Source organism: Ornithodoros turicata, unplaced genomic scaffold (genome assembly GCF_037126465.1).
Source record: "Ornithodoros turicata isolate Travis unplaced genomic scaffold, ASM3712646v1 ctg00001212.1, whole genome shotgun sequence".
NCBI classification, from domain to species: domain Eukaryota; kingdom Metazoa; phylum Arthropoda; class Arachnida; order Ixodida; family Argasidae; genus Ornithodoros; species Ornithodoros turicata.
Window position 1 is genome coordinate 70352 of NW_026999505.1, and position 26597 is coordinate 96948.

The 26597-nt window shown below is 43.0% G+C and overlaps 1 protein-coding gene across 1 annotated transcript; it reads right to left on the reverse strand.

Annotated features, from left to right (window-relative positions):
* On the reverse strand, positions 1–26346 carry LOC135376681 (BPTI/Kunitz domain-containing protein-like). Its single transcript, XM_064609177.1, has 7 exons — positions 26324–26346; positions 14379–14432; positions 14230–14310; positions 12448–12621; positions 7003–7179; positions 5440–5613; positions 1–5 (listed from the first exon to the last, which is right to left on the reverse strand). The coding sequence occupies exons 2-7, from the start codon at positions 14410–14412 to the stop codon at positions 1–3; spliced, it is 645 nt and encodes a 214-aa protein (XP_064465247.1). The 5' UTR covers positions 14413–14432; positions 26324–26346.
* Positions 26347–26597: the final 251 nt, after the last annotated feature.

Here is a 26597-nt window from a genome sequence, read left to right on the forward strand (position 1 = left end):
TCAGCCTGCAAGAAAGAGAATAAAGTATTTAGCTTGCTGAGACCTAAAAACAGCTCTTTCTACTTCATATTTTTTCACACTGCAATAAAAAACTACACAATTTGCGCTCTCATAATACCGCTGTCGATAACATGGTTTGCTGACCATTTCAAATGTGTACTCGAAGCTGTTAAAATGGACGATTAGAATATCAATTTAAAGGGACGTGAAGGTGATGTCCATCATGGCGGGAAACTGTAAAGCAGTATATGAAAAAAAAATTCCAGGGAATATTTCTGCCCAAAGTCATTTTAAGTACTAGTGGTTGAAAAAAAATCGTCTGCTAGTCTAAAAAACAGCATGGCGAGCTGTTCTTTGTTGACTGCTATTCATTGTAAAACAAATTAATGAGAAAATAGCATAGAATGAAAACAGAATGAATAAATGAAATAGAATGAAAAATGAGATTGGCACCACCTATTTACGGCAGGGGGACCTTCCTGAAACGCCCGGTATATTTCTTCATGAACCTCAGCTCACCTCAGCTATCCGGCTGCCAATTCAGTTTCATCCGCCTGGTTCGCACCCGGGATTGACGGAAGATAAGGAGCAGCCGCAAGGGACGCTTCGCACAAATGCGCACTAATAATAACGCATCTTTGACTTATACATCAGTAACATGTTTTTGTTAGATTTGAAGTGTAGGTTGCACGTCGTATGTGCAATGTGCACGGGCGAGCAGAAGTTGTCTGAGCCCTTTTTGCTTTGAAAATGCCTGTCTCGAAGGGACTGACTTACCCTGATACGGAGAAAGATCTGATTACGCCTACTTCGCAAAAAGCAACTCATTTTACCCTAATCTTCGGGAAACTTTACTTTCCCAAGTAAAATGCTGTGCGGGGTCTTGACCAATATACCGTGAGGGAACGCATTCTCACCGAGACAACAGGTCAAAAGATATAAGGCGCCTCGTTTTTTTTTTTTTTTTTGTATAAGTTCTGAGACAGTGACATTTTTTAGCCTAATGAATGGTTATCATGACTAGGAGCTGCGGTATACCTCAAATAGAGAGATCTCGCATGCCTTGAACAATCGCCTGTAAGGATGCGCTCGTACTTCCCTTGATGATGTGATGATTTTAGATAACAAATGTGTTTCTATAGCATTAATACAACGCAGTGCGCATGCAAAAATAATTATGCGAGTGACGCCCTCTTTGACATAAAATCGTCCGAAATATTCTAAATCTTTGACTTTCTTAATAAACCACGGGAATAGGCATGCTGCTGCGTGCAGCGCAGTGCGCGGCAGATACGGCTGGAGTACATTGTATTGCACTTTGTTAGTAATTTTTCGCCGTGAAAACAACGCACAGTTCTGTTATTGGACGGACTCATGATGATTAGTCATGCACATGGCGTACCCACGAGCTCCTCCCTGGCCCTTACAGACGTCATCAAATCTTCGTTCTCTACCAAATCAATCTACGACGTCGACAGCTTCATTGTTCATGACCACGTGTCATCTTGCCTCGGTACACAGTCAAAAGTGCATTTCTTCACGGTTTCACACTGTGTTTCAGTTTTCAGGGATTTTTTTTTTACCCATTACAGATTTCTTTATAAAAAGGCTATGAGAGCAGATTAGATGTCGTTTTTGCCGTTTAGTTCTTCGGCCACGCGCACATATTCTCGAAAAACAAGTGTGCATCTACACGATGACTAGTTAACTCGAATTCATTAACTAATTTTTTAATTAGTGGTTTCCTGCAAAAGCGATATAGCAGATTGAAAGATTACCCTAGTTGCGAGCCATTTCACGTTTAAGAACTTCTGAAATCCTCGCGTTAAAATATCCATACCCGAATTTTGATATGCAAATAACTCAGCTGATTTCCTTTCACAATGATATAGCCTTGGCATGGGATGAGGGTATCCAAACTGATTGTGCTTTTCTTGATTTTCGGAAGGCGTTTGGTTCCGTGCCCCATAGTTTGCTATGTTACAAGCTGCAAATGCTCAGATCAGATCCAATTGTCTTCAGGTGGTTATCAGATTACATGACGAATAGGACACATCGTGTTGCCGTTAATTGTGCTAATTCTTGTCCATCCTTCGTGGCCTCGGGTGTTCCTCAAGGTTCCGTTTTAGGGCCCTTGCTCTTTTTAATATACGTTAACGACATTACAACGAATATTCAGTCGAACATCCGATTATTCGCAGATGACTGCGTTGTGTATCGTAAGGTGTCAGGACCGAACGATGTTCTCATACTTCAGAGGGACCCTGACGCTATTGCTGCCTGGTGTGCTACATGGGGCATGACCCTAAATACTAGTATATGTAAAGTTCTCTATTTTAACCGCACTAGTCGCATAAGAACACATCCTTATGTAATAGGATCTGTTCGTCTCGCGCTAACAGATGAATACAAATACTTGGGTGTTTTATTCCAGTCTAACTTGCACTGGGAGGGTCACATTAATCAGGTTGTGTCCAGGGCAAGTCGTACTTTGTTTTTCCTTAGACGCAACTTTAAGCGAGCGCCGCGTAATTTAAAGGAAACTGTTTTCAAATCATACGTTCTCCCGATATTGGAATATGCTTCGGTGGTGTGGGATTCCCAGCAGGAATATTTACAGAAAAGGATTCAGGGAGTGCAGAATATGGCAGCGAGGTTCGTGTCGGGTAATTATTCTTTTCTTATCCGCTCTCATGAACTTATTGCTGACTTAGGGTGGGTCAACTTAAAAAATAGAAGGCGATATAATCGGTTGAAATTGCTGTACGATATTCATAGCGGAGACACTGGTCTAAATAAGGATGGATTCCTTCTGCCACCTGTGTATGCATCGTCCAGGATGTATCTGTTGGACTCGTTTTTGAACTAGTGTTTTAAGGCAATCCTTCTTTTGTTCTAGCATCCCAGAGTGGAATTCTCTGCCCCAAGAAGCTGTCAATACTGTAAATAAATCATTATTTATGGTTAAGATTAGGTCTCTTATTCACTGATTCTTAGTGTTAATTTTTTTGTTATTCCTTTTTGTTTCTTTTTGTTTTGTTTTTGTAATATTGTGTGTTCGACCTGCTGAGGATGATGCAAGTAGCATCACTAGTATTGTACTACCTCACTCCTCTGCTGTAATGCCTCACGGCGCTGCAGCGCTCTCTGAATGAATAAAATGAGCCGAAAGCGAAACCGCAGCGACCGGGAACGCGTTGAGTACATCTTTCATTTCACGTCAGAGGGCCACGTGATTGAGCGATGGAGATGATTGGAGTAGGTGCCGCTTAGCTGACGATATAAACTGCTTTCAGACCCAGATGAGTATCCGCTTTTCGGTTTCGGTTCATTGCCGTGCCCAAATTGACCTTTTTCACATACGCGTCGTATTCTAGCGGCTCTCCAATGAACCGCGCTCGGCGCGAGTCAAAAGAAATCCACGTGGATAGCACAAAGGACCAAAACCGGTCCGGAGTGGGGCCGACAAGGTCGCGCCATTCGTGCGGTCTCCCCACTGGTCCCGACTTGTGTCTTCCCCGTAGTGCGCCATCTAGTGAAGACGGAGATAATCCTCTCCGGCGCCTCAAGGTCATGGGATGCGCATAGGCCATGCTGAAAAAAGGTCCATCCAGTGACGGATATTTCAGAGTTGGCCCTCTTTTCTGGATTTTTAAAAGACGCAGTGGATTTCAACGAGTATGGTCTCCCGTTTCGTAATCGCACTTTTGCCCGATATTCGCTACCTAAAGAGTTAATTAATCAATTTCAGGTAATTAGTGAACTTGTAGTTACCTGCTCTCTTTCAGGGGATGTACGCCTCATATACGGTTCACATAGGTGCAAAGAACTATATTGACGTTTATCTCTGATAACCTGGGATGACCTGTCACAACTCCTTTAACGATGACTTTGGGGGAAGGGGTTGCATTAGCGTTTGGTAGCACTGTATGCGCCAGCATTTGTTAACACTGCCTTTGGGGGAGGGGGGTTCGTGATCCAGAGGTCGACTGGGCCTAGTGTGTCCGTTTACTGATCAACAATGTTGCGTGTTCGAACAGAGCAACTTCCGTTGATGAGACACCCTTTGTGAAGAAAGTTAAACACTGTGACGTATGCTGAGATTTCTGCATACGTCAAAAAATTGGCAGACTGTCGCGACATCCATAATCGCAGTTGTGTAGCGAGGCGGTAGAAAAAAAAGCAAATACAGAGTAAGATTTCAAGTCCAGATGCATAGAAGTTGGGAACTGTTACCAGACATTGACTGCCAGTCTTTCCGTCATGTATGATAACTACAAAACAGAACAATGTTGGGGGCGCTTCGGATATGGTAGGACCCAAAAGGACGATTTTAACATACTAGGCAGCACTGACGTCACATAAGACTAACGTCATTCATGAATCAACCTGCGAGGAGCTACCATTCGAGGAATCTTCGACATACGCTGAGTAGTTTTATGTGTCAGCACTTGTTATGCCTACAAGCACGTTATTAGGACCAGGTACAAAGTAGCTGCCATGTAGTGCATCTGAACGTAATAAGACGTGGGTATAAATTTGTTTTACATCGGAAACATCCTCGTGTGGTTCACTTATTATTTCTTTTTTTCGTTTTGCATAACATTGCGAGGTTGCATCGTCTGCGACTGTGGAAGTGCGGGGCGCTCTCATACATATGGAGATGAAGACTGGCCTTTCTACCAGGTGTTTACATATTACAAATCGCAAGAACAGCACAGAAAATGATGACTGTGGGACCACCGCATCTGCATCTGAATCTGTCATACGTGCGAGCCCATTCCTGGGTTCTTCACTTTTGGGCGATTGTGTGGTTCTTATTACTGCCTCCTTCACTGTACCAGCTATGAACCTTTACTGAAAAGCAATTATGAGCCATCATCATGCTTTCTTCCAGGACTAACACTGTGGTCGGAGTTTAGGCGGGTGACTAGGTGGGATAGCAACGCGAGGTCGTAGTATGTTGGAACGGCGCAGAGTCTCATGCTGTACAGATATACCTGCATAAATTAATGTCATTGATATCGACAGACAGAAATTCAAACTAGATAAGTAAGATAAGCAAGTTGCTTCACGACTGCCGATCACGTGTGGGGACAAAATACAGCATTGTTGCCCATCGACTGTACTGTAAAATCAGCAGGTTGATATGTCTCAGTAAGACGCAGCATAGAACAAAGGCCATAGAGAGGGCATTGTCTGAAACACGTTTAAATGTGGTATGTTTATGGACCCATCACTGAGGATCAATTTCTCTGACGTGGTCATTGTCACGTGCCCTCACAACGTTACGTACGGATATGGAGAGTTGTTGGTAATATAAGCTATCACTCAAAGCACGGACCGGAAAAGCGAACAAATCTCATTCTATAAAAGGGGAAATGAGATCATGGAGTGAAACGATGACGTACTTGTGTAGGAGACAAATCTTTTACTCACCACTGCAAGTAACGTTGCACTGCTCAATCGTCTTAAAATTGTTGCTGTTTCCTTCACAACCTTGATAGATAAATTCCTTGCAGATACCTTCGACGGAGTCATAGTAGTACCTCACAAAGTAGGCTAAGCAGGGTCCTGGCTGCTTTGGTTGACGACAGATATATGGTATCTCTTCTGCAAAAGCATCACAATATGTGTGCAATACAGTTATCTGTTTACGATCTATCCACATTCAGCATGTCACAGAATGTTCATAACACATCAGGAGAGCGTGCAATGCCATTTTGAATGCAAGGTGAGCTATCAGCTTCTTATGTCCTTATGCAGCAGTAGTGCTTAGCCAGGTGGTGGCGCTTCGCGGATGTGCGGCGAAGCGAAACGAATTTGAACTGCGCGCGGTCTATTCTGACCCACGCGACACCTAATATGGCGCTCATTTGCAAACACCGAAAGGTGGCGGAATCTTCTCGGCAGACGTGCTTGGCGTGAGCTGTTACGTCACCGATGTGACCTGCCGGAGAGCGAGCGCAAGGACGAGCGGAACTGTGATTCAAGTTTAGGACGATTGGAAGCGAAGACAGCAGTGCGGATTCATGTACCACGAGTTTACGAGGATGTCGCACTTCCCTGACGGTTTTGCTAGATCACCCTGCATACAAAGTTGTTGCATTGCAATTGAATCAGAGAGGGCGCGTTGGTCACAGTTTCATAGCTTTGCAAGTTCGCTTTTGCTCTGACTTGGCCGGCACAGAGTGGGGATCGTTAAATTCTCAGGGGCGTTCATGCAGGCCACGTCGCAGATTCGCAAATGTACGTTGACTTCCCTAACCTGAAGCAGCCAGGCGAGTCACGTATTTCGCTTCGCGAAGCGAGCACTAAAGAGCGGTTCCCTGCCAGCCCCTCCACTTATGATCGTTGCCGTTGGGAGAGAAGGCTGAACGACGAAAATGAGTTGCGTGCACTGCGCTCGCGTTGGAAATACATCTTGTTGTCCTAAGGAAGGCATCGCTGATGCAAAAATATACCGCAATCACGGGATTTTGACTACCGGGATACCGTAGCTACCATGTGAGAAAGAGGTACGAAAAATGCATGGTGACAAAAACATTTTCAGTTAATTGTATTAGATTTCTCTATTCTGTATTAATATTAAACCAGTACACAACCAGGCCATGTATCGTGACATATCCTGACAAGTTGTCTCAACTTCAACATCAGTCTGAACCTGGATTTATTTCTACCATGCACTATTTTCGCGAAGCTTTAGAGATCGCGAATAAGAGACAATGTAGTACAGATTGCTTCATTCTCTTCACGCTCTCTTGCGGCTCAGAGGCTGGCGACGGCACGCTCTATCGTGTAACTCGACGATTCTTTGCGATTGCGGGAATTGAGCCACTAGAAATGAGCGATCTTTGCTTTCGTTTTACTTGCACCATGGGCATTGGACGACTCTGGCGCATAGTGCTGAGGAGCAAACGCCAGCTTGCGAAGCTAAGATGTGGCGACGAAGGCGCCCCAAGATATGTACACGCATGTGCACACACCACCACAGTCACTTACTCGCGCATGCCTTCATGCAGCCATCCTGCGTATCGAAGTTGTTCCCGTTTCCATGGCAACCACCGTAGATGAATCTCTTGCAGCTTTTCGTTTCGGGATCGTAGTAAGACCTCGGGACGTATCCTTTGCATGGTCCTTTATCCGGCTTTAGGTAACAAACGGCAATGTCGCCTTGTCCTGTGTGCACACCCTCATCATAACGATGCATATTGGCATACAGGGTGTCCCAGAAAACGTGTCATTGAATTATAATAAAAAAACTACGCCACCTAGAATCATGCAGTCAACAGCACTTGTTCTTATTAGGTTTTTGCCACCTCCTCATGTGAATGTCATGTACTCCAAGTTTAATTATGTAAATATTTGCGAACTTAACTCGGAAATTTGCCAAGTAAAGGCCACTTTTTTACCCCACCAAAATGAAGAGCGTGCCGAATTCACTCAAATTCACGATAATTCACAGTGATACTCACGAGCTATCCCATCGGAAAAAATAGCCGAATATCATGCTTTTCGGAGCACCGGACCATAGCACGCGATCACTTTTTGAGCGCAATCGCTTTCAGTGCGACGAAAGGAGGTTCCGAAGCCAGCCCACAGAGTGATAGTAGAAAAAGTAACAGTTCCTAAAATTGGGAGAGGGAAAGCATTATCCCAGCGAAAGACGAACGTGATAAGCCGTGCCTGTTTTATCTCTTTCTGCGATGTCGGGGAGGGCTGGGTTTCCAACCTCCTTTCGTCGGACTGACAAAGATTGCGCTGAAAAATTCATCGTGCGCTATTCTGTGCGACCTCCGTAGAGCATGATGTTCGGCTATTTTTTCCGATGGGATAGCTCGTGAGTATCACTGTCAACTATCATTAATTTAACTAAATTAGACACGCTCTTCACATTGGTGGGGTAAAAACGTGACCTTTACTCGGCAAATTTCCGACTTAAGCTCGCAAAAACTCACATAATTAAACTTACGTTACACGACATTCACATGAGGAGGTGGCAAAAACCCAGTAAGAACAAATGCCATTGACCGCATGACTCTAGGTGGTGTAGTTTTTTTTATTATAATTCAATGACACGTTTCCTGGGACACCCTGTATATATTCACAATACAATTGACAACACAACTTCATACATATTCAGCAATGATAGATAATTGCTAGTGGTACACATTTCAAAATTATGAACACAGTTTACTGCTGTTTATTCCTCTTTAGGTTCTTATCTTTCGAACCTCTGATTTACGTAATAATCTACTATGTGCTTCTACTGTTTTATGCGCCGACGGTTCCTGGTCACTTAGTACGTGCAATGGATTCCCAGAGCTAACAGCACAGGTGTTTCGTGAGAGAAAAATAGGGCCCAAGTGTATTATGTCTACGTAGTGTGATCGCTACTCTGCTACGTTGCTTACTTTCTGGAGGGGCGATCATACGAGGTGGGCTCCGATCGTCTACAGGCACGAGCTTTCTGGAGCTTACTTCATATAGGTTATGGTTCACATCAATATCGGGTGAGGCGGAGGTACCAGTCAATTCAAGAACGTAAACAAATACAAAAAGATGCAAGACCAACGTGCACACAGCATCCACTCACAATTAGTAGCTCCAGAAGATAAGAAAGATTGCCCCAGAATCCGGCTCGAGACACGGTCTAACCGCCCTGCGTCCCACTCTATTGCTACTCCCTTCTCTGCTTCCGTCCACATCTGTAGTGCTCATAACACCAGCTGCTTCGCGGTCTTTACAAGGGACTTAAAAGATACTAAACTCTATCTGCATACGAAAGCTTAGCGCGGTGTTTCGTCTTTCATTTTCTTTTGGCTCTTCAGGTACACATAAGAGTGTCATTGAAGGATAATGTTCGAAGTACTCGCTCACTCTGTGAAATAATATTGTTATGATCTCTAAAAGTATAGAATACAGAGACTCTGAGAGGTAGGTGGAAGCAAATGTCTCAGGACGAAAGTCGCCGATATTTGAAACGAACACTCTTATTCTGTAGAACACAAAATATGGGCCCGTGTAACATTTGGCATAATGATTTCTCGTTCGCTTTCATCGTCGATTGAACATTCGCTTTGTTGATATCCAACGTTTTTTTTTTCTTTTTTTGTGCGTCGAATTTGCAATAGTGTGTTGACCGGGAACGTTCTTCGTTCTGTGTTCAGAAGCCTAACCGCGTTTCATTCGGTAAAACGACTTCGATGAGACGATTTGATGTCTTGTTTGCGCCATTGACATCATGCCGTTGGTATGCCTGCTTTAAAAGGGATTAGGCTAACCTGAGCCTGATAACAGAATACAGAATGAATAACGTAGTGCGCAGGCTCTGACACTCTGCGTAAGAACACAACAGGGTGGTGGTGAAAGACGCACAACGTGGCCTCACAGATGTGGACAACGTCACGACTGAGGACCTGGGGGAATGTGCCTCCTGGGCCGACTTCTAAGGAAACTGTGTCTCGACATATGTCTGAAAGTGAGGAAAAGGACAGCCGGCAGCGGGATTTGAGACCCCAGTCTCGACGTGACACGGCCAGCACGCTAACCACTGAGCCACGCGAGCTAGTAGGAACACAACACGGGGCAAGTGATCATGCTACAAGTAACGTCTCCGCTACATTTAAGGTACTTAGAAAACACCATAGAGGATGGCACCCAAGTGAAATTTAATAGCACCTGTATTATTTCAGATGTCACATGGATTAAATAAGATGACGCGCGAATTAATTTGAAAGACATTTGGATTAAACTGGGTGGGAAAACCTGAAGATGACAGTAGGAAATACAAAAATTGACGAAAAAGCCAGATACCACAATTGTCCCGAATGTATCAGCTGACTACGGGCAGATTTCAAGCGGTAGCGTTGCTCCAAACGGCGACGCTGGCGATGGTCAAAACTTCATGCAAACTACTTGATCATTTGACTATTTGACAGAGAAAGGTCGCTTGGTCCCTATTGTCACTCCTCAGGTACGTGAGCATCGAAAGAAGTGACAGGGCGCTGACAAGCTTTCGAGAATTCTTGTTGTGTCGTCCCTCTCTCTCCCCGTCTCGGGTACCGCCTCTCTCCTCATACGTGAGCATAGACGGCTGATGGTTCAGTCAGTCGACTCGAAAGGCAGATTTCCTGTGGCTTCCATTGCTGCTGCCGCCCAAATCACGTCGAAATCGGCGGACTCTTAACGATTATGTCACATCTTTAAGTCATCATGCTTCCTTTATCTAAATGTTGTTCCGCCACCAGTTGTGTGACGTCAAATGCCTTACAAATGAATCATCTTTCCGAAATCATCTTCATCTTTGTGAAGCTTCTAAGTACACTCGAGTTGGGTCTCTTATCACAAACGTTCTTTATCGTACTCTATCGCTGCTTCTGATTCGTGCCTCAGATTCGGTAATTGTTACCGTGTATTTACACGAGTCACTTTTCTGACGCTCAGGGAACGCTCCCTGGTGCCACGTGACTGGCGCTTTTCGTCTCGTCTCTACTTTCTGGTCTCTGGAGCGGAGGCATCCTGTTCTCTTGGCGCCATAAAAATCTTCAGGAGTACGCTAGAAGGACAGCTCGGAAACAGGGACGTACGGGCGAGCATATTGAATGTGACAGCGTTGGGCGGCGGCGCTCTGCTCCGCCGCTAAGCTTAATGGATAGAAGAACAAGGCCCGAGCTGAAACATGACACATAAATGGTACACACACCAAACGGCCATGTACTTTACGTATAACAGTTGAATGGGGAGTGGAGAAGGTATACGTACCGCATGAAAAAAAAAACAAAAAAAAACTCAGACACAAACGAGATGCAAGCCCAAAAACAGAAACAGCACAATAAATCACGGGCGTCGGTAAACCGACTCATGTCAGTAGGCAGTTTAAGGAGACGTAGAATTTTGACGGCGACGTTTCCGAAAAGATAAGCCAATCGCCTGATTCCTTTGGTGTAGCTGACACCAAGTGCCTGATATCTGATTGATATCTGCATGACTGACAGGCGATAATGAGCTGTGGGTGCGGACAATTCTCTGGCTCCCTAATACTCAGACACCGTAGTGATCATGTTAATCTGAGATAACCTTCTGACTTGCTGCCGGCAGGAAACTGTCTCGCGTGAATCCACGGTTTGAGCAGGCACAGAATGCACAGTGCTGTCTGGGTGAAGGCTCCAGTAGCCTTGACGACAGCCAGAACGAGCCAGAGCTTGTGAACTCTCGAGAACAGCAAGTTGGACTAGTTCGTACGTACTAAGCAACATGGTAGCACCACAAACAGTACACATGGGACAAGAACGACGAGAAGAGGACAAGCGAAGGCCGAAGATAAGACGTGTATCAGTCAAGCGTCTATCGCTCTATCAGAAGAAGAGCTTGCATTCCTTAAGGGTGTCGTAGGTGGCACGGTTGTTCTTTTCTTTTGCGTTTTTTTTTGTGTGTTAGCCTTAGGAGTGTCCAAATGGAAAAAGCTTCACGTATGTGTCTATGTCTCCGTGTGTGAGATGGTTAAGCCTCACCGAGACAGCGGAAATTGAAGTAGTCGAATGTAATTAAGAGTAAGAGGCATGAGTAATTGACGGTAGTTAGAGATATGTGTATAGGTATATAGTTGTGAAAGTGCGCTTGTCCCCTTCTCGTCGTTCTTGTTCCACGTGTACTGTTTGGCGCACCACCGTGTTGTTCAGAGCTTGCGCTTATTTATTCAACTCGCTCTACCTGGGAGCCGGAGTCGTGGCGTGTGAGAGTCATCGACACCTGCGACCCACATCGAAAAGGTCTAGTGTTGAATCCGCGAATTTCAGAAGCGGAGTCATTACCACGGGGATGACGTCACGATCCCCTTCTCGTGGACGGGGATGACGTCCACGACGGGGTATTTGCGACCACCAGGATTCGACTCTCTCGACACCCGAGTCCCCCGAGTCGAATAAACGAACCCAACCAGACTGAGTTGCCGTGCGGTGGCTTATCTTAGTGGCGATAGCAATGGGTTGTGCTATTTTTCGCAGCGTCTGTTCCCGTTACGTTTTACTTTTTGTGATGCAGATGTGACCAGAAATTTGCAGACCCGACCAGTAATTTGCGAAAATATACGCCAGCTACTCTATGGCTTACTGTTTTTGGAAGGTATTATGCCTAAAAATCGATGTAGCAGTTAATGAGATGACGGTGCCCCTGTGAGTTTTTTGGAACTACTAATTTCTTGCCAAAAACGACGCATTTGTGTCGAGTTTGTGGCAGGAAAATATATCAACATCACAGCGAACGCACAAATCACAGTAAACTACTCTTTGAACACCGTGTATTGCAAATGTCACGTTTTTATGCCATGTGTTCGCGAGTTCACGAAACCAGGACAAGAGCCACTCGTATAACATTGGGACGAAATGTATAACAGTAACTAAGCCTACGAGCTACGCATGAAGTGCTCATAATGACTGAATAACTCACCTGCGCAAGTCTTCCTACATTCGTAGTACGTGTCGAAGTTATTGAGGTTTCCATAGCAACCGCCGTAGATGAACTCAATGCATTGACCTTGATGCGCGTCAAAGTAATACACTGGGAAGTGTCCGTTACAGGGTCCTTCAGCCTTGGGAAGATGACAGATTTCTGTCGCGTTACCTGCGCACAAATACGTACTATGGTTGGAATTTATCTTTTTGTTATACATTAGTAACGGGATCTGAGACACTTGGTCCCAAGTTATGCGTGATAGATGGAAACATGACATCCGTGTGAACCCACAATTCAATAAGTTTTAGAGCAGAGGGAGTAGGTGAGGCCCTCGCTCATCTGACGCTCAAAGTGCATGAACACGCAAGCTATGACATGTTGAAAAATAATTCACGTTTACTCAAAACACTCACATGCAAAAGCACCATGTAATAAGCGTGATGTAACGAACCACGCTTATGAATGTCTAACAGCGCCATTCACAACGCCATTAAGGAAAAATGAAACATGTTTTCATAATCCTACCGAATTCGAGTAATCGCATTGTATTCTCCCCAACTACTCCATGTGACGACAAGTATCACAAAATAATTCAGATTTTGGGAACTGTGACGTCATAATTCGTTGCCTTACGTCCCGAGACAACTACATGATGATGAGCCTTTATACTGAGGTCGGTCCGTGGATTAATTTTTCCCAACTGAGGGTTCTTCAACGTGCTCCGAAAGTTCAGCAGACGGCACACCGTATTTAAAGTCCCTCGCGGAACACGACGTGTTAAAAGAACTTGTACCCTGTCACCAATTTGCTGACGTTCTCCTCTTTGATACAACCCGCGACCCCGAGATGAGTAGGCGGACGCGTTACCAACTGATCCTCGAGGCAGGTACAGCTTGGGACAAAAGTTTACGGAACACTGGGGTGTCGCTTTTTTCCCTTGGAGTAATACCCTATCAGCAACCAAGAGTGGACACACATACTGAGAGATTGATAGCACAGCCGGTCATCCGTTTCTTATTCGACCTCTTCCCGATATCTAGCACGGGAGTTCTCCGATGAAGAAATACGCATGTACCGTGTTCCGTAAACTTTTGTCCCAAGCCGTACGACACAATGCCTCCAATATGCCACCCGTCCGGGTAATTTGTTCCGCAAGGGTTACTTTGCGTCATCTTACTAGTGTTGTCACGTCACTGGCTGCTGGAAGGGTTTCAACGTAGGGCGCTGAACGCGGACTGATAAAGTGCTTGTTCCGTTGCTGGGAGAGAAACTCCAGAGTTCACGGTGACGTCACCTGATCTTCGAGAGTTCGAAACTATCAACATTTATTAGTTCTTTCGAAAATTCGTAAAGGCGCGTAGTGCACTATTGACATTGAAATCTTCAGTGCTTAATCATCCAGCGGGGTTCATAAATGATATATTATGAAAGGGAAGAAGTCGTGTATTTAAGACGGGAACTTTAAATCCCCCCCCCCCCAATTCGCAGAAGTGATGCTGATGGGAGTTGTGGGCCTGTATGCGATTTTTGTACAATATAAAGAGCTAAAGAGCTAAGTTACAGGTTCATACGCAACCAAAGGGCTAAGACCTATTTCCATTCTGAAAACGCTATAGGAAAAATGTAGTTGGATGATTTTTTTCCCTTTCTTTTTTGTCTGAGCGACACATTGCGTGTTCATGAGAGTCTATAGCTAGAATGCTGACAAATACAAGCGAAAATCTAATTGTGTGGATTTGGCAGGCACTGTTGTTCTTTAGTTGAAGTTCATCTCACCTCCGTCTGCCTGCGTGCGTGCCATACGCAACTGGTCAATGTAGCTGTATTCATATGCTACGGAAGTCTGTATCGCAACGCCTGTAGAAACAAAATGTCATCATCCTCAGGATACTTTATTAATTCCAGCGTTGAAAGCAACAACTCACATATTCCGACCAGGAACGACTGCACACTCGTCATCCTTCCTCTCTTGTGTTTCTCTGGGGTCATAAAGAGATTAAAAAGTTATTTTGTAGTAAGCGCAGTACACATTTGATTCTGTCTCGTTATATGCCAAAAAAAAAATCGTAAAATGTGAAACACATGTGCGTAATGTAACTATTGACTGTTGCGGCAGCCCATTTCGGCCTTGCATTAAAATACTTCACCTAATCTTGGAGCTCCGCACAACTGAAAATGCACTGCGTAGGTGATTGGTGGCTTTGTGTCCGGATTGTGTGCATGAGAACACACGAATACATATGCAGCACAGTTCATTGACTGTGTATTCAGATGTGTCAAAGCTCAATGTGTATTAGGGTATCATCAAGCGAACTGTCAGTTTGCGTACATAACGAAATGTAACGAAATGTTTTCTTTGCGCTGCCATATGTGCTCCACAATACAAATGCGGCTATCAGCTCTATAAAGAGGTGGGCAGGTGGAGAGAAGACACAAGAAACAAGTCAGACACGCCGGGAATTGGTTAATAAATTCGGAATCTTTGTGCTCAACAGAGTGTACGAGTTGAATACCATGTAAGTTTGCCATGTAAGCCGTTTAAGTTTGCCATTTGAATGCCATGTGTAATGTTTCGTTCGTAATGTTTGTTCGCGGGTTCTAATAAAACTCCAGTACATAACGTATACTGGTGAATGTCCAGGTGAGAAAAGAAGAAAAAAAAATCAAACGCTCATCCGACATATTTTTTAATGGAAGCTCTTTTTACGACTGTCATTGGTTACCGGAAAAGCTTGCATTGAGTGCTTCACATAACCGGAGAGCTGTGTACGATGTTTAATTTTCGTACCAAGGACTAAAGAGATACGTCGATTGCCCATACCTGCTTTCGTATGTACATTTTTTGTGCCGCAATGACGGATGCTTATCGGCACAAAACCAGCCAAGGGCATACCTCTGTGGCGTACCCAGAGGGGGGGGTTAGGGAGTTAGGGTTAAGAAGCCTTCGCCCGAAATATTACTTTTGGTAGTGCATTTCGGAGAGAGAAATGAAGGTGAGATCCTCCTCCCCCATGTAAGATCCCCATAGGTCCCCTCCCGAAATATTCTTCATGCTACGTCCACTACGTCCACATAGTACACCGTGAGAGGAATATGAATAAACAAGTACTGTACTTGGACCACCAGAGAGTGACAGACGCATGCCAGCTGGTGGACGTGAACTATGCACTACACAGCCTGAGCTAACTCAGAGCAGCAAACAAACAAATCTGTGTCGACCTCGCTTGTTTGCTGCCACCCCCCTCCGCCAACTACGCTCTAAGAGAAAAAAAAAGAGAGTATTTTACTTCTCTTGGGGAGTAAATGCAATGCCCCCCAAAATGAGTCCCTTTCGGGAGTACATGCACGGGAGTAAATGAGAGTCACCGAGTGGCATTTCACGCTCTGTTCTAACAGTACCAGCTACATAATTCGTGTGCATGAATGAAAATATTGCTATTAGCGCAAAAGAAATAGGATAGATTGGTCATGTTCTGCACACCTCATGCAATGGTCGAACGCGCGTGACGAACGCTATGGGCCAATGGGAGTCTAGTGCCTCCATGATATTGGAAGCATAGAAATCACGAGAAATGAAATATCTGGTCCCTAGTGAATTGTTCTTTTAGGTGGTTGCTCATTTAGCGGTGCAACAGTTCCAGTGTAGCAAAAAAGGACGCTCTCACTTGACACGTAAACAGAAACGGCTGCCCGACGGCTGTCACGCACGGTACGTTCTCCGGAGGCCGCATCGCGGCGCTACCAGTTTGCCGAACAGTCCCTATAGCGTTCACCAGTGGGATAATGCGGGGAAGAACAGGACCAATCTATCAGTGCTCCGTTCTTGGGAACAAGAGAAAAGAGTATCTGAGTCATGGCTGCTAACAACAATATGGTATTTTCAATAACTCAATACACCTGAGTTAGTATACGACTTGTGTTGAACAAGCCGGGTGCGAAACTACGACCCCCCTGCCCTGAGCCCTGCGCGTATTTTTCCCTGCGCGGCGCGTGTGGCGAGGGTTGTCCGCGCGCTTATTGGCGGGGAGGGCTGCGCGTGCGCTCACCGTAGCGTATTTTTCAGCCTGGGCAGACTTCTTTGGCCGACTTCACATATTTTTCCGATACAACAGGTGAGCGGTTTACATGCAGAGACATGCAAAGAAGGGTCATACACAAAAAGTACAAGTGAAAATATATTTATTAATGCCATTCAAGTTGAGATATATTTATTAAAGCCAATAGTGCTGGGAATTGTGATGCCAATCAGGTGAAGGAGAAAAACCCAGCCGAAAAAACCTTCACCACCTGTAACAGGGCGGTGCTCGGGTGGAGGGTTGCTGTGGTGGGCGGAGCGTGACCGGAGGGCTGCGTGCGCGCTTACCATTCATCCTGGGCTGACTTCTTTCATGATTTTCCTACTTGGGCCGACATCCTTCCCGCGACAGGTGGGCGGTGCTCGGGTGGAGGGCTGCGTGCGTGCTTACCCTTCACCCTGGGCTGACTTCTTTCACAATTTTCCTACTTGGGCGTCGCGTGGCCGGAGGGCTGCGTGTGCGTTTGCCATTCAGCCTGGGCCGCCGACGTTCGTCATTTTTCAGCCTGGGCCGCCGACTTTCATCATTTTTCAGCCTGAGTCGACTTGAACCATATTTTTTCCAGCTACAACAGGTGTGCAGTCTACATGCAAAGGATAGCCATACACAAAAGTACAAGTGAAAATATATTTATTAAAGTCATTAGGAATTATGTTATGACTCTGCGTGAATGGGAAAAACTTAGCCAAAAAATCTGAAATAGAAGGAACACAATACAAGTGCTATTATAAAAAGTCTGAGATGTGAGAATCTGATAGGTGTAAGTAATTTCGAGCACAATAGCTAAGTTTAATATTCCTTTGTGACACAAATTGAATTTCTATTGAAGTGAATAGCACAGACATAAGGCAATAATTCGAATCAACACATAGCATTAATATAGAACCTAACCGACATCTAGGGACACAATAGCTACAACATATCAAAACGATCAACACATTTAATCAAAGAAGATATTCTTAATCAATATGATTATAAACAAAATTATAACTTGTATTATAAAAAGTCTAATATTCCTATACGTGAGAACCATCTTTGCAATAGCGGCAAGTTCTGATAGTTGTATGTAATTAACTGTGAACAGCAGAGACACTGGAAGACTATGGGACACGAAAACAAGACGAAATAAAATCTATACCACGACACAGAAGACATTCCACTTCAACACATAGCACGCTCCTAGCCAGCAAACAGAACAAAGAACGACACGAACACAAGAAGAAATAAAATCTATACCACTGCATTGTCAAACTCATCAGAAAATAGACATGTTAAAAATGAACTTCACCACATAGCACGCTCCTAGCCAACAAACAGAATACGAACGACACGAACACAAGAACAAATAAAATATATACCACTACGAAGAAGATATTCCTAATCAAAACAACAGGGTAATCTATCATTCAGAAAATCAGATGAAAAAATCAAACTCATCAGAATATAGACATGTTAAAAATGAACTTCACCACATAGCACGCTTCTAGCCAACAACCAGATCTAATGATATCTACCCTGATTTCTTGAAGACGGGTGCCGATAGATGTATGGAGGACCACGGAACACGAACGACACGAACACAAGAAGAAATAAAATATATACCACTACAAAGAAGTTATTCTTAATCAAAACAACATACTAATCTATCATTCAGAAAATCAGAAGAAAAAATCAAACTCATCAGAAAATAGATATGTTAAAAACGAACTTCACCACATAGCACGCTCCTAGCCAACAAACAGAACAAAGAACGACACCGAACACAAGAGGAAATAAAATCTATACCACTACGAGAAGATATTCCTAATCAAAACAACACAGTAATCTATCATTCAGAAAATCAAACCCATCAGAAAATTAATATTCCTATACGTGAGAACCGTCAATGCAATAGTGGGAATATCTGGCATATCATTTCGAGCACAATAGAGAATCTCAATTTCATATTCCAACATTACTCAACTTTTAATTTCTTATTAAGTGAACAGCATAGACGTAAGGAAAAACGAGAAACAACACAATCAACAGCTACAATTAATAGAGAGCCAAACCTGCGCACCATCCAACACATAGATAAATAATAGCTAATCAATCTATCAAAGGCGAAATAGCACAGAGTTAACGCTGAAGAACAGAGGAACACGCGGCGACACGTAAACAACAACAGAGGAAAATAATCTATCATTGAACCATCATAAAATCGAACAATATACAATTTTCATTCTAACAAACACTACGAACCTTAATGGAGGTATCCAAGACGTAGGAAATATGCACTGTTTTCACTCTTTTCCTCAAAGCCAGGAGACTGTATGTCTCTATCTATATGTCCAAAGCACTGCGCATGCTTTATCACTCAAAGGGTTGGGGGCTATATTCCTTCATCCAGCAAACGGGACGCTCTAGAGGTCAGATAAGAGAGTTCAAAGGCGCTATATTTTATTGTGCAGCGCAAACAGATGTCGGTATCACTCCCTGGGGTCACTATCTTTTCGCATCCTTTACCTGAAATGGAAATCTTTCGTCAAAGTGGTTGACAAGTCGGCTAAGTTTGTAGAGATGCGATATTGTTATTGAAGATGTAGAGAAAGTCCAAATTAATAATTGGTAGCAACGATACTCAATCAAAAAGAGAAACAAATTTAATTACATCAATTTTTGTAATATCTTGCAACAGAAATTTCTAATGAACCACACAGAAATATCAAACGTGAAATGCGACTCAGAGTTATGCGAGGCATTCCAATCTTAGAGATACTTACTTATGTCAATCGAGTGAACAATTGAAACCAATACAAGACAATAATTATTTCGAGCGGTTAGTTCACAACTCATAGAATATCAGTCGAATGAATACGACAGGTGGAGATTATAGCATTCTAAACCAGATAATAAAATTTTAATCAATAAAATAAACATAGATATGCTTTTAATTAAGTGTAGATGTGCACTTGAAAACAGAAGAGACAATTGCTCTACATTGAAAAGATGGACAGATTTTGTACTCGATACCATAAGTCATGGGAAGATGTGATAAAAAACTGCTTCGAAAAGGAGGAGCCGCGAAACGATTTCATTATCATATATATGATTTCATTATCTATATATTCATATTGAAAGGGTCACATGCGTCGACGAACCCGTTTCCGGAAAAAGCAACACGCTCGCGTGCGGTACCGCGTTAACGCGTCGGGCGCAGAATCGCGTTCGGTTTCGGGTACGGCATTGGGGAAACGCGGCCCGGCGTGTTGCCGAAACGTCTTCGAGGACGCGGGTGACCCTTTCTTCGAGTTTTAAGTAAATTTTCGTTCGAAAAATATTCGTAACTTTTAATATCCACGACATAAAGAATTCGCATTATGTTATAGTGTATACAGAAAATATCAATCCATTCGAATAACTTCTCTGACATTGTGAAAGAGTGCTCGTCAAAGTGAGCGACCTTAAGCTTGCGTATTGTGAAAGTACACATTCTACAACACTGATCATAAATCGCAATACCTGTTCAAATTGTAATTAAACTCTTACTGACGTGTGGTAGTCACCACTTCTCCTGAATGTGAATCGATAAATTTTAGCAATTAATCCACAATCAAATATATTGTATGGTATGTGTGAGTATATGCACAACTTTTTAATCTATATCTTTAGAAAAAGGCAAGAAATAGCGTGCAGTTTCGACATTGAAAATTTAAAGAAGAAAATGATCTTTTGTGTGGAATTTGCGTTTTACAATGTTATGAGCTAAAGACTTATAAAATTAAAGTATGGCCTTTCCATTTGTAGTTCCCGGATGCTATGACACTAAAATAATGTGATAGTTTTTTTGTATGGTTACGGGAAATCTCTAGTATATTTTGTGAATTGGATCTACGTTTATGTGTGACCTGCGCTGATCTGCTTATTATAATTAATATAACATATCTTCCATTGTGTTTATGCATAACGCTCATCTTCATTGTACATTGGTTAAGCACTTCTGATGGCTGTTGTGTGATCCGCTTCTCCCAAAATCTGATTGCCACTTGGAAATTATTTCATATACATTTGTGTGACGTGTGTTACGAAGACTACGTGATTAGAAACGTAGACTTGGCCTGTACGTCGTGCTCGTAAAACCTTTCGTTTGCATTGTGGCATCTGATAATAGATTCGCTTTTCGCGAAGGCTTCGTATTATCTCCCAGGCAGTGAACCCCAGTGGGATTGTAAAAGTTGTCGAGAACGACCCGCCGCAATCAGTTATCTTGCCTTATTTCCCGTTTTGTCATATCTTGGCCCCTTTGCAAGCCTTGCACGGCTCCTTATTCCTATTCAAACAATGGACAGCTGCATTGACGAAAATATTTATTTATTTGTTCCGCACTCCAATCGGTTGCTTGTCAAAGAGGCCTTTTCTTCTTTTACTAAGTCTGGATAGTGCAACTGATTGAGAAATATACATGCACTGTGGAATTTAATTCATGAATATGATAAGTTTTCACATGAGATTAGTGATCTTTTTGTAATCATAGATCGATGTTATCATGTCTCTAAATTTCAATGACCGATCTTCTCCGGCAATTCTATCCATCGGGTGTTGGATTTGCACAGAGTGTAGTCGAGTAAAACCTATTTGGTGGTCAGGTCTCATTCCATATGAGAATTCTTACACAAATTGTGGAATATTCGTTTCCTTAGCGATCATTGTTCTCAGTCTAGCCATGCTAAATGTAAAGTGTTTTTCATTGTGATGCGAAGAATTCATTATGATGACAAAGATTACAATATTGATTCACTTACACTTGTTTATTTCGATAAATTACAGTTCTAGTTCAAACTCTGAAGTTTTCATTTGTTGTCTTCATTGATGAATTCGAAGACATTAAATAGTTTATTCTGATTATTGGGCGCTTGATTCCAGCGTTGATTAACGCAGGCGCTATGTTGTCGCCGTGTTTGTATTACTTCAACAACTTGCACTTTGTCGCGATGAACCTTGCACAGTCTCTTATTCATGCTTCCTTTCTGTGTATGAAGGTTCTTGAATGGCGTACAAGATAGTATTAGATGAAAATCGACCGGTGGTCCACCGCAACTGATATGTTTGTTGAGTTTCAACAGGTGATAATACATCAGACCTTGCACGACAATATTGAACTTCTGTTGATTCGACATCGTTGCAGAGACTGGTAGAAAATAATTGTGTTGCGTGGTAGTGGAATATATCACCGTGATAAGATTTTATGTACTTTCCATCTCAGATATGTGTAATTTCAACAAATCCGTCATGAATCGTGCGATATAGACCGCTTGTATATGATAATTTGATCCGACTGCTTTCTTGATGTATGCAATACCCATTGCAATGATACAATTACATCTGGTCTAGTGTATTTCATTCTTCGTTGGCAAACTCAAAAACTCCGCCATCAATCCCAATGGCCCTTCGACATTGTGTGCAGATATTTTATAAGTATTGTAGATTCGGCATATAAATTCTTGCACCTCAGTTCTGTAGTTTGTACCATATCTCCCAAATACGACCATGTCTAGGAGGTATTGAAATGCAGCGATAATGAAATCGTTTCGCGGCTCCTCCTTTTCGAAGCAGTTTTTTATCACATCTTCCCATGACTTATGTATCGAGTACAAAATCAGTCCATTTTTTCAAATGTAGAGCAATTGTCTCTTCTGTTTTCAAGTGCACATCTACACTTAATTAAAAGCATATCTAGTTTATTTTATTGATTAAAATTTTATTATCTGGTTTAGGAATGCTATAATCTCAACCTGTCGTGAGAATATTGTTTTGATTTTTTTCAAGTATTCATTCGACTGATATTCTATGAGTTGTGAACTTACCGCTCGAAATTATTATGTCTTGTATTGGTTTCAATTGTCACCTCGATTGACATAAGTAAAGATTGGAAGATTGGAAAGCCTCGCATAACTCTGAGTCGCATTTCACATTTGATATTTCTGTGTGGTTCATTAGAAATTCTGTTGCAAGATATTACAAAAAATGATGTAATTAAATTTGTTTCACTTTTGATTGAGTATCGATCGTTTGCTACCAATTTTTTAATTTGGACTTTCTCTACATCTCAATAACATATCGCCATCTCTACAAACTTAGCCGACTTGTCAACCACTTTGACGAAAGATTTCCATTTCAGGGAAAGGATGCGAAAAGATAGTGACCCCAGCGAGTGATACCGACATCTGTTTGCGCTGCACAATAAAATATATCGCCTTTGAACTCTCTTATCTGACCTCTAGAGCGTCCCGTTTGCTGGATGAAGGAATATAGCCCCAACCCTTTGAGTTATAAAGCATGCGCAGTGCTTTGGACATATAGATAGAGACATACAGTCTCCCGGCTTTGAGGAAAAGAGTGAAAATAGTGCATATTTCCTACGTCTTGGATACCTCCATTAAGGTTCGTAGTGTTTGTTAGAATGAAAATTGTATATTGGTCGATTTTATGATGGTTCAATGATAGATTATTTTCCTCTGTTGTTTACGTGTCGCCGCGTGTTCCTCTGTTCTTCAGCGTTAAGTCTGTGCTATTTCGCCTTTGATAGATTGATTAGCTATTATTTATCTATGTGTTGGATGGTGCGCAGGTTTGGCTCTCTGTTAATTGTAGCTGTTGATTGTGTTGTTTCTCGTTTTTCCTTACGTCTATGCTGTTCACTTAATAAGAAATTAAAAGTTGAGTAATGTTGGAATATGAAATTGAGATTCTCTATTGTGCTCGAAATGTTATGCCAGATATTCCCACTATTGCATTGATGGTTCTCACGTATAGGAATATTAATTTTCTGATGGGTTTGATTTTCTGAATGATAGATTACTGTGTTGTTTTGATTAGGAATATCTTCTTCGTAGTGGTATAGATTCTATTTCCTCTTGTGTTCGTGTCGTTCTTTGTTCTTTGTTGGCTAGGAGCGTGCTATGTGGTGAAGTTCGTTTTTAACATATCTATTTTCTGATGAGTTTGATTTTTTCTTCTGATTTTCTGAATGATAGATTAATATGTTGTTTTGATTAAGAATAACTTCTTTGTAGTGGTATATTTTATTTCTTCTTGTGTTCGTGTCGTTCGTGTTCCGTGGTCCCCCATACATCTATCGGCACCCGTCTTCAAGAAATCAGGGTAGATATCATTAGATCTGGTTGTTGGCTAGAAGCGTGCTATGTGGTGAAGTTCATTTTTAACATGTCTATTTTCTGATGAGTTTGATTTTTTCATCTGATGTTCTGAATGATAGATTACTCTGTTGTTTTGATTAGGAATATCTTCTTCGTAGTGGTATATATTTTATTTCTTCTTGTGTTTGTGTCGTTCGTATTCTGTTTGTTGGCTAGGAGCGTGCTATGTGGTAAAGTTCATTTTTAACATGTCTATTTTCTGATGAGTTTGACAATGTAGTGGTATAGATTTTATTTCCTCTTGTGTTCGTGTCGTTCTTTGTTCTGTTTGCTGGCTAGGAGCATGCTATGTGGTGAAGTGGAATATCTTCTTTGTCGTGGTATAGATTTTATTTCGTCTTGTTTTCGTGTCCCATAGTCTTCCAGTGTCTCTGCTGTTCACAGTTAATTACATACAACTATCAGAACTTGCCGCTATTGCAAAGATGGTTCTCACGTATAGGAATATTAGACTTTTTATAATACAAGTTATAATTTTGTTTATAATCATATTGATTAAGAATATCTTCTTTGATTAAATGTGTTGATCGTTTTGATATGTTGTAGCTATTGTGTCCCTAGATGTCGGTTAGGTTCTATATTAATGCTATGTGTTGATTCGAATTATTGCCTTATGTCAGTGCTATTCACTTCAATAGAAATTCAATTTGTGTCACAAAGGAATATTAAACTTAGCTATTGTGCTCGAAATTACTTACACCTATCAGATTCTCACATCTCAGACTTTTTATAATAGCACTTGTATTGTGTTCCTTCTATTTCAGATTTTTTGGCTAAGTTTTTCCCATTCACGCAGAGTCATAACATAATTCCTAATGACTTTAATAAATATATTTTCACTTGTACTTTTGTGTATGGCTATCCTTTGCATGTAAACTGCACACCTGTTGTAGCTGGAAAAAATATGGTTCAAGTCGACTCAGGCTGAAAAATGATGAAAGTCGGCAGCCCAGGCTGAAAAATGACGAACGTCGGCGGCCCAGACTGAAAAATGATGAAAGTCGGCGGCCCAGGCTGAAAGGTAAACGCACACGCAGCCCTCTGGCCACGCGACGCCCAAGTAGGAAAATTGTGAAAGAAGTCAGCCCAGGGTGAAGGGTAAGCACGCACGCAGCCCTCCGGTCACGCTCCGCCCACCACAGCAACCCTCCACCCGAGCACCGCCCTGTTACAGGTGGTGAAGGTTTTTTCGCCTGGGTTTTTCTCCTTCACCTGATTGGCATCACAATTCCCAGCACTATTGGCTTTAATCAATATATCTCAACTTGAATGGCATTAATAAATATATTTTCACTTGTACTTTTTGTGTATGACCCTTCTTTGCATGTCTCTGCATGTAAACCGCTCACCTGTTGTATCGGAAAAATATGTGAAGTCGGCCAAAGAAGTCTGCCCAGGCTGAAAAATACGCTACGATGAGCGCACGTGCAGCCCTCCCCCGCCGATAAGCGCGCGGACAACCCTCCCCACACGCGCCGCGCAGGAAAAAATACGCGCAGGGCTCAGGGCAGGGGGGTCGTAGTTTCGCACCCAGCTTGTTTAACACAAGTCGTATACTACTCACCTGACAACCTGTTAGGGTTGAGTGTTTCCGGGGAATGATGTTTGTCATTACGGTATCTCCTGTGTGTATAGAAAAGGTTCCTGTCAATAAAAGTTCCTCTCGTTGAGAGTCTGCAGGTGCGTCTGTCCTATCCCCCCTAGTGCCCTCATCGTACTGCCGTTACGATATGATCTACATTACAGCCCTCCATGGGCCGAATTATCCAGGCGCGACCCGGCCCCTGCGCATCGAAAAATGGCCCGGCCCGACCTGCGCCCGGACCTATATATTATATATACATATTTTTATCCGGCCCAGTATTCCCGAGGCCGAGTAGATCCCGGCGTAGGATTTCAGGCCGCGGCGCACACGTTTCTGGCGCACATCAAACAAATTTATAAGTAAATTTATGAGAAGAGAGGACAAGGCCACAAGCATACAAGTTCTTGCGGCTTTAAGCCGCAACATCACGAGGCCAAATTAAATCCCAAACGCACGGGCATGGGCGTTATCGTTACACTGTCAAGTTTTTGCAGAGGTAGAGGATGCGGTCGACAAACGCCTTCTCCCGGTCCCTACCACTCTCACAAAGCTTTGCGAACGTGATTGTGAAATAAGTGAGTTGTGAGGAGCAATGTGAAGTGGCTTTGAGAATGTTCTAGAGGGTCGAATCATCCGCATAATGCAGTGTCCTTTGTTTATCATTGCAAATGTATGCAGAGGAATGACGCAAGCGCGTGATGATATGAATCAATAGTCCTCCATTGGTGTGGAATTAGCTGCGTGACCCGGCCGAGTCTGACTCTCGAAAACATATGTGTCGACCCGGGCCCGGCCCGCGGTGGTGGCATATTTTGACGGCCGGAGCCCGACCCGGCCAGGAGCACACAGCCAATAATAAGCAGGGCCCAGCCCGCGGGCCGGCTCGGGGGCCCGGGCCCGTGCAGGGCTGTAATCTACATAGCGTACTTTTTGTGACATCTATATGGTGCGTTTTTCATCATTACTAAGTGTAGTGAGCAACGGCAATAATGATGTGAGTGCAAAACACTTACCTTTCCCGGACGACTGAAAGAGAACCGCCTGAGCTGATCAGCGGAGAGGCTTCTTATGTATCTCATCGTTTCCGCTGATCAGGAAGAATTTTCTCGACGCAAACAAAATGAATCCGATTACAAGAAGAGCTCGTGCGATACAGGACAGCTCACTGTTGAAGCGTTTTTCTTTGTACGTAGGAGTGCAATATTTTTTTAACACTGTCCAAAAACCGAGAGATAGCGCTGTACATGAGGTCGTTTCTATGACGCTAGCATGGCCCTACACTTGAAT